Source organism: Capricornis sumatraensis, chromosome 16 (assembly GCF_032405125.1).
Source record: "Capricornis sumatraensis isolate serow.1 chromosome 16, serow.2, whole genome shotgun sequence".
NCBI lineage: Eukaryota > Metazoa > Chordata > Mammalia > Artiodactyla > Bovidae > Capricornis > Capricornis sumatraensis.
Window position 1 is genome coordinate 36,645,865 of NC_091084.1, and position 9,676 is coordinate 36,655,540.

The window sequence follows — 9,676 nt, forward strand, 5'->3', positions numbered from 1 at the left end:
AAGGGGCAAAGGGCACATGCCACCTGTCTTTGAAGAAGAGTTCTATAAACTAACACAGAACATTTCAGCTTGCTTCAAAAAACTAAGCTCATGGCATCCAGTCCCATCACTTCATGGCAAATAGACGGGCAAAAGTGGAAACAGTGGCAGATTTTATTTTCTTGGGCTCCCAAATCACTGTGAACAGTAACTGCGAATTAAACAGTGACTGCAAATATAATCAAAAGACATTTGCTCCTTGAGAGGAAAGCTATGACCAACCTAGACAGCATATTAGAAAGCAGAGGCATCACTTTGTCAACAGAGGTCTATTATCAACAATGCTATGGTTTTTCCAGTAGTCATGTACGGATGTGAGAGTTGGACCATAGAGAAGGCTGAGCACCAACAAATTGATGTTTTTCAACTGTGGTGTTGGAGAAGACTCTTGAGAATCCCTTGGACAGTAAGGAGATCAAACCAGTCAATCCTAAAGGAAATCAACCCTGAATATTCATTGGAAGCTGAAGCTCCAATACTGATGCTGAAGCCGGAGCTCCAATACTTTGGTCACCCGATGTGAAGAACTGACTCCTTAGAAAAGACCCTGATGCTGGGAAAGATCGAAGGCAGGAGGAGAAGGGGACAACAGAGGGTGAGATGGTTGGATGGTATCACTGACTCAATGGATATGAGTTGAGCAAACTCCGGGAGATAGTGAAGGGCAGGAAAGCCATGGGGTCGCGAAGAACTGGACACGGCTTAGCAACTGAACAATGAACAACTCACTGGCCACACTCCACTGTACAAGAAGTTGGGAAATACAGTCTCAATTCTGTGGTTCAGGGACAACCAAGGGTTTCTGCCACACATGCTCAGGTGTTTGCCTCTTCTAGGTAAGTACGCTCCCACAGAAAAGCTGCCCTCTTCCTAGCGCTGGGCTGCAGTCCCAGCACCATAAGGCCCTGTGAGGACCCAGGTTGCCAAGAAGCTCAGGCAGGTGCCACAGACCTGAACAGATTGAGGTGCTGTGTCCAACCTGTGCCAGGGACCGTCCCACCCTGAGATTCTGCTGCCTGCAGGGCTCTTAGGCTGATGCAAGTGTGGTGGGCTCTAAGCTTTGTCACTTGTCACAGCCCAAATCAGCTCCACTGAGCCCCATAGGCAGGGCACTGAACTCTAGAGGTTGAGAAATCCTTCTGTATCTATGAGCTCTCTACCCAAGGCTCGGAGCTTCCCCGGCGACTCAGTGGTAAAGCATCCACCTGGAATGCAGGAGTTGCAGGGGTTTGATCCCTGGGTTGGGAAGATACCCAGGAGGAGGGCATGGCAACCCACTCCAGTACTCTTGCCTGGAGAACCCCATGGACAGAGGAGCCTGGCAGGCTATGGTTGGTCCATAGGGTCGCAAAGAGTTAGACACAACTGAAGCGATTGAGACCCAAGGCTCAGACAGGTGTCCCAGGTCCCGTGGAGCAGCTCCGGGTCAATCAGGTGGGATCTCAGTGTCCTCGAGAGCCTGGTGAGTGCCAGACACACTGCAGAGATCCCTGTGTAACTCCAGGAGTCATGAATGCACTTGTTTTGGAAACTGGGTGTCCCATATGCCAGTTAGCTTAGGAGGAGACTTGTCATGGGCTCCCACCTCTACATGAGAACAGTAGCACCTTGCTGAGTCCAGAGGGCCCTCCCGTCTGCACTGTGCCCCTGAATAGGTGGCTGTCAGTGAGGGTGGGAGGCGGGTATGTGTGTGAAACATCTTCTAAAATGCTAGAGGAGCTCAGAACTTAAGTCTTGGGTGAGCCCTTCTATTACAGGGCAGCCCATCTTTCACTCTCCAAGTTCAGCAGCCTGGTCTTTTTCTACAGGAGGTTTCTTTGCAGTGTTGGGGAACCCTTGACTTGTCATTCCACCCTCAGCCTCCCCATCTACGGGGAGGGTTTCCCACCAGCATGGCCTTCCTTGCCTTTTCCTCCTTCTCATGCGGGTGTGAGCTGTCCCCATGTGTCAGGCAGGGTACCAGGCATCAATGTATATCAGCACATGTGGGCCTCCTCCTAGGAGCCTGTGAGGGAGGTGGGGACAGACGTGCCATTGTCACACAGCTGTGTGGTGATGTGAGAACCATGGCAAGCGTAGCATAGTCCACAGTCATCCATAGTATGTGTTATATATGTCCCAGGGGCTGGTGGGTTACAAGCCACGGGCCAGATCTAATTCATGGCCTGTTTTGTATAGCCTCACAAGCTAAGAATGATTTTTAAAGTCTTGTAATAAAGAATAAGAATAGGCAACAGAGACCGTATGAGACCATCGAACCTGAAGTATTTCCTGTCTGCCTTTACAGAATAAATTCGGCAAGCCCTGATATAGATCGTGCAGAGTTTAGCATAGATTCTGGAGCCACACCTCCTGGGTTCTAGAGCCTCAGTTTCATAATCTCTAAAATGAGAATAATCTTTGAAGCATGACTGCCCTACAGGATTGTTGGAATAAAGTGAGATAAAGAATATAAAGCACCTACCCTCATGCCAGCCTCTTTGGGAGGGCTGGAAGAAGCTGTATCTGAGCCTGTGCCAGGCTTCTCAACCCAGTGGGCTACCCCAGCCCTGCACATGGCTTCCTCAGAGCGTTTCCTTTGGCAGGAGGAGAGGGGCCTGCCAGGTGCCCATTGTGCCATGTCCTGCTGCTAGGTCAGCGCTGCCTTCCTCCCACCCCCATTCCTGCTGACTGTCAGCTGGTGCCGCTCACCAGGGCCGGGCGCGAAGCCCGCAGCAGGTGCCGAATGAAGCCCACAGGTCTGAAGCCTGTCCCACTGTCCACCTTGTGCCTCAGATCGGCCTGGATGAAACGCCTGCTGAACTGCAGGACTTGCAGCCTGGGGCTCATCCTCTCTGTGTGCATTTCCTCACTCATGGGCCAAACAGGCAGACATCTGTGTTTCCCCAAGCCCAAGCTTTTGGCTAATGACTGCCTTCCTCCCAGGGAAAAGGAAGAAGGGTAATCCCAGGCCAGCCAGGCTCCCTCTGTGAAAGAGTGGTCCGCAAAACAGATTTTTCAGTGGCTAATGAGTGAAATGTAAAGATAATTACAAACTCAGATCATTGAAAAAAAAAACAATCAAAGTATTTTCTGATCTGGATGGGGATGGGCTTCCAATTCTTACAGCAATGGGAGAAATGATTAGATAAAAGAGCAAGAAATTGTACTATGTGGAACCATAAAATTTATGTTTTACATCAAAACACCCAAAGCAAAATTTTAAATAAAACTGAGGGAAAAAATATTTATGCCACATATACACAGAATTAATACTCTTAAAATAATCTTAGTAAGACTCTTGAGAACAATAATGGCAAATGTTTATTTAGTGCAGTAGTGCCCCCTCATCCACAATTTTGCTTTCTGTGGGTTCAGTTACCCACTGTCAACCATGGTCAGTCAATATTAAATGGAAAATTCTAGCAGTAAACAATTCACAAGGTTTGAATTGCATGCCATTCCGAGTAGTGTAATGAAAACTTGCTCTGTCCTGCTCCATCCTGCCCAGGATGTAAATCAACCCTTTGTGCAGCCCATCCATGCAGTACATGCTACATGCCCACTATTATAGGAAGAACCAGTATAGGATTTGGTACCATCCATGGTTTCAGGCATTCACTGAGGGTCTTGAAAAGTGTCCCCTGCACATAAGGGCGGACTGCGATACTATGTATTATATATATATACTTATTCGTTTAATCCTTGTAAATGAATCAGTTCAGTTCAGTTGCTCAGTCGTGTCCGACTCTTTGCGACCCCATGAGCCGCAGCACACCAGGCCTCCCTGTCTATCACCAACTCCCAGAGTTCACTGAAACTCATGTCCATCAAATCAGTGATACCATCCAGCCATGTCATCCTCTGTTGTCCCCTTCTCCTCCTGCACCCAGTCCCTCCCAGCATCAGAGTCTTTTCCAATGAGTCAACTCTTCACATGAGGTGGCCAAAGTATTGGAGTTTCAGCCTCAGCATCAGTCCTTCCAATGAACACCCAGGACTGATCTCCTTTAGAATGGACTGGTTGGATCTCCTTGCAGTCCAAGGGACTCTCAAGAGTCTTCTCCAACACCACAGTTCAAAAGCACCAATTCTTTGGTGCTCAACTTTCTTCACAGTCCAACTCTCACATCCATACTTGACTACTGGAAAAACCATAGCCTTGACTAGACGGACCTTTGTTGGCAAAGTAATGTCTCTGCTTTTGAATATGCTATCGAGGGTGGTCATAACTTTCCTTCCAAGAAGTAAGCGTCTTTTAATTTCATGGCTGCAGTCACCATCTGCAATGATTTTGGAGCCCAAAAAAATAAAAAGTCTGACAGGAATTCCAGAAAAACATCTATTTCTGCTTTATTGACTATGCCGAAGCCTTTGACTGTGGGGATCACTATAAACTGTGAAAGATTCTGAAAGAGATGGGAATACCAGACCATCTGACCTGCCTCTTGAGAAACCTGTATGCAGGTCAGGAAGCAACAGTTAGAACTGGACATGGAACAACAGACTGGTTCCAAATAGGAAAAGGAGTACGTCAAGGCTGTATATTGTCACCCTGCTTATTTAACTTATATGCAGAGTACATCACGAGAAACACTGGGCTGAAAGAAGCACAAGCTGGAATCAAGATTGCCGGGAGAAATATCAATAACCTCAGATATACAGATGACACCACCCTTATGGCAAAAAGTGAAGAGGAACTAAAGCCTCTTGATGAAAGTGAAAGAAGAGAGTGAAAAAGTTGGCTTAAAGCTCAACATTCAGAAAACGAAGATCATGGCATCTGGTCCCATCACTTCATGGCAAATAGATGGGGACACAGTAGAAACAGTGCAAATGAGTAAGTATGTATAAACTTTATAAAAAAGATACTATTATTATCCCCATTTAACAGATGAGACTGAAGCTCAGAGAAGCTAAGTAACTCGCCCAGGGTCACAGCTAATACATGGAGGAGTTGGGATTTTGAACCCAGGCCATCTGGCTTTTGCGTCTGAACACTTAAACTCTTCTATGCAAAACAGGGAAAACTTGTAAAGCAGAAAGTACACAAAAGAGGAAATACAGATATCTGAGAAAAATAAGAATTATTTTTCAGTTTCAGTGGGAATGAGAAAAGTACAATAAAAATAATGATAATGATGGACAGGGAGGCCTGGTGTGCTGCGATTCATGGGGTCGCAAAGAATCAGACACGACTGAGTGACTGAATAATCTTTGAGTAATAATCTTTGCCTTCAAATTAGAAAATATTTTAAAATATTATAATAATGAATAACTACTGACAATACTGGAGTGCTACAGAGATTCGCACAGATTGCTGTAGTTATATTCGAGTGGCCTTTGTGAAAAGTATTATGGCAGTACTCAAAGCAATACTCAGGAATCTCAAAAATGTCCATGCCATTTGACCAGAAATTCCCATTCTAAGAATCTTAATTTGAGAAAATAATTAGAAATGTAGGCAAAGATTCATGCACAAAGATGTTCATAGAAATGTTATACAAAATAATGAAAAATTAGAAACAACCTATCTGATAATAAAATGCAGGTTAAGGAAACTGTTTAATCTCCGTAATGGGCAAAACTAGGCAGTCATTTTAAATAATCTTTATAACAAAAGACACCATAAACAAAGTGAAGAGACACCACAGACTTCTGGGAGAAGACACGATGCTTATAACAAAGTATTATATAAACAAAAGAATACACAAAGAACACTTACAAATTAGGAAGAAAGAAAAGGCAAGCAACCAAAAACAGGCAAAGAATGAAAGAATGTAAACACACAATACATAGAAGAAGCAATTTAGGGGTAGCATCATAAAGAGATGCTTCATCTCACTAGTAGTCAAAATTGCAAAATAATTACATGTATTTAATAAGAATCGAAAGAATGTAACGGCAAAGATAGAAGGAAACAAATTCATCTCCACTGCTGACGGGACTATAAACGATGAGGCTGCAGCCACAGTGAGGAGCGGTTTGGCCGTACCTGCACGCGTGCCCAGTCGCGTCTGACTCTCTGTCACCCGCACGGACTATAGCCCATCAGGCTTCTCTGTCTATGAGATTATCCTGACAAGAATGCTGGAGTGGGCTGCCATTTCCTCCTCCAGGGGATCTTCCCGACCCAAGGACCAAGCCCACGTCTCCAGTGGCTCCTGCACTGGCAGGTGGATGCTTTACCACTGAGCCACCTGGGAAGCCCTTGGCCATACCTGGTAAATGTAAACGTGTGATTCCACCATACTCACACTTCTAGGGATCAGTGTGCAGAAACACCAATTTGTATAAGGACACGTGTTCCACACTGCAGTGCCGTTTATAGTAGCAACAATAGTAATAAGATTGTTGTAAATTATATATTGTGTGATAAAATAGCAGCAATGATCATCATTAAAGAACTGTCCATCAGAAGGGAAATGGGTGAGTAAAATATGATTTATGCATAATAAAATACTATGCACAGTTGAAATAAATGAACTAAATCTGTAACTATCAGCTGAGATAGATTTCAAAAACAATGGTATAAAGAGCAAGTTAAAACAAAAGATATATTTGAGTGACGCTACTTATGTAAATCTTTAAAACAAACTAAAAATATTACATTGTATTTAAGGACACATATATATAGAAAAATATAAAACAAGCATGCAGGCAATGTACACCAACTTCAAATAGTGGTTACTTCCTGGAAGGAGGGCCAAGGATGAGAGGTGGGTCTTAAATGGTATCTTTATAATTTATTTTTTTAAAGGTTGAAACAAATATGGTAAAATGTTAACTTATGTTCTAAATCTGATTGGGGAACATGTCTTTCTGTTAAATTATTTGTACTTTTCTGCATATTGAGTATTTTCAAAATTTCAAACAATTTATTTTTAATTTACTTTTTGAATAATCTGTAATTCTATGGAGAAATGTTTATGTTATTAAGGCAGAAAAGCAAGATGATATGTACACAAATATTTACAGGTTTCACAAATTGAAGATTTGAAAGAGAGACTGAAAATATTCATAGTGGGAATATTCACTGGCGGTCCAGTGGTTAAGATGCAGGAGGCAAAAAAAAAAAAAGATGCAGGAGGCATGGGTCAATTCCTGGTTGGGGAGTTAAGATCCCACATGCTGTGTTGTGCAGCCAAAAATAGTAAAATAAAATAGTTAAAATATTCATTGCAGTGGGCAAGATTCTAGGAGTCTGCTTTTCTTTACACCTATCCATATTTGTCTCTACACTCCCCTCGCTTTTACCACGAAGATGTATTACTTTTATATCCAGAAAAAAAAAATTTTTTTTAACAACCATAGACAAATGTGAGTGAGTTTAGTTAGACTCCAGGAAAGGGTCCAAAACCTAGGAAGAGGTGCTGTGATGGGGTGGGAGCGTCATGGGCTTTTGGAGAGACATGCACTCAAATGCTGGCTCAGAGATTGGCTGTAGGAGTCTGAGTTCTTTAATTGTTGATCAATTCAGTGAACCTTGTTGAGCCACAACTGAGATAGGGCAGTGAACAGAACATCCATGTTCCTTCCTCACTGTAGGGCAGACAGTCTTGTGACGAGTGGCGAATAAACCCATCACCACCCAGACCATCTATCCACCGCCCACAGGGAAAAGTACAAGGGCAATGACAGGAATCCAGGTTGACTGGGTGCTGGGAAATCTGGCCTCTGAGCGTGATCTAAACAGAATCTGAAGGATGAGGGGGCTGTAAAGCCCAGCAAAGCCGGGACTTGGAGAGAAAGGTCAGTCCCGCAGGGCATGTTTTAGGAGCTGAAGGAAGCAGGGGTTCTGGCATGCGATGGGGTGGGGACAGTGTGGAAGGGGAGCCCCGCAGGCTGGTCCAGAGCCAGACCACTCTGCCTCACTGGCCAGAAAAGGCCTTTAAGGGCGGTGGGAAGTCAGTGAAGGGTTGAAGCAGGGGAGTGACCTGGTTAGATCTGCCGTTGTCAGAGATTATCCTGATGCTCCTTGAAGATCAGAGTGGATGGTGAGCAGCCTGGTTAGTTGGCTGATGGTGTGACCCAGATGAGAGAAAATGGGGTTGGGATCAGGAGATGGAGGGGTGGGGAAGGATTGGAGAGAGTTTCAGAGGCAGAATTGGCGGGTCTAGGAGTGTGTGTGTGTGTGTGTGTGTGTGTGTGTGTGTGTGTGCAAGAGAGGTGCCTGTAGGGGGAGGGAGAGGGAGGGGCCAAGGAGGAGAGCCAGGTTTGAGGCAGGAAGGTGGCGGGTGGGGGGAGTGAAGTAAAGCAGCCCCGGAAGGGCAGGGGAGGAAGCCAGGAGGGCAGGCAGGCCCCCAGGTGTGGCCGAGCTTTGGTTTCCTCAGGTGTAACCTGGGGTCCTCGGGGATACCGCACCCCCAGGGGGAGTGTTTTGGGCCTGTTCCCCAGAACCACGGCTACAACAGTCTGTTTCTGTCTCTGTCTCAGGTGGCGTGTGTCACTCCTGGGGCTGGAACGAGCATGGCATGTGTGGGGACGGCACCGAAGCGGATGTCTGGGCCCCAAAGCCCGTGCCGGGCCTGCCTTCCTCCTTGGGACTCCATGTGGGCTGCGGGGCTGGCCACTCCCTGGCCCTTTGCCAGCTGCCAGCCCTCGCTGACCTGGGCCAGCACCCCAGGGTCACCAGTCCTTCCCCGGACACCACCGAGGAAGCCAGATCTCAAGTAGCCATGGAGCAAGAAAGAAACCAGAAGGAAAGACATGCAGAAACTTCTCCCCAAGCCCAATCTGACAGGTTCAGAAATGGGGGGCTTGTGGCAGAGACCCTTGAATAAAGTGACCTTACCCACCTAATGTGTCCCTGGAGAATTGCTTTGTCAGGTTGCAGCAATCCTGAGAGGGATTCAGGAGGCACTGTGGGTGGGCCGACAAGACCAGAATGATGGGTGGCTGCCTGCCTGGTGTCTGGGCTCTAGAAACAGACATCATTTCTACCCAGTGCATGAGAGGTCTTTACCCAAGGACATAGGAAGCAGCAAGAAGTCTCCAGCCTGTCCCTAACTGGTAGGGACAGAAAGTCCAGCTCTGGGGTTTCATTCTCAGCATCCAGAGCATACAGTCTGCTGGTTCAAGGTACCCTGGTTTGATGTACCCTGATCCTTGGACAGGATGGAGTTCTTCCCTTAGTGACTGGGACCGAGGGAGAGGGCTCTGGAGTGGGAGTGGAGGAAGTGTAGATGAGTAAGTGGAGGAAGAGACAAGACTTCTGGAAAGACCAGGCCAAAGAGACCCCTGGGCCAGACGAGGGAATCTTCAGAACCAATGAAACTCCCAAGGTCAGTGTCTTCCTCTGAGCCAGGCAGGACTCTGCAGCCAGTCTGTGTGAGTGTAGTTGCCAAGCTGTATTTCTGGGTGAGGGACCGGCACCCTGTGGAGGGGGGGACCTTAAGGGAAAGCAGCATCAAGAGCCCTAACCCTTGATCTCTGCCCCCCAGGCCCTTGGCTTCTGCAGGAAGAGGGCCTTCGGGTGAAATGGGGGCCAGACCAGACCACAGGCCTCAGGCTTCCCTGGTGGCAGCTATGGCTCTGGGGCCCATGGCACCTTTCCCTCTGCTGTGACTGCCAGCAGGCCTTTGTCCAGAGGCCTCAGAAAGTGGCTTTCCCTGGGGGGCAGTATCACCAACCAGCCAGCCAGGGCTGTGGTGCATTG

The 9,676-nt window shown here is 46.7% G+C and overlaps 1 protein-coding gene across 1 annotated transcript in view; it reads left to right on the forward strand.

Annotated features, from left to right (window-relative positions):
- The window catches only part of SERGEF (secretion regulating guanine nucleotide exchange factor), a 256,404-nt gene extending 247,603 nt beyond the window's left edge, over window positions 1-8,801 (forward strand). The window contains exon 11 of the mRNA XM_068989148.1: window positions 8,455-8,801. Within this exon, the coding sequence (XP_068845249.1) occupies window positions 8,455-8,801 (347 nt within the window). The remainder of the gene's footprint in view (window positions 1-8,454) is intronic.
- Window positions 8,802-9,676: the final 875 nt, after the last annotated feature.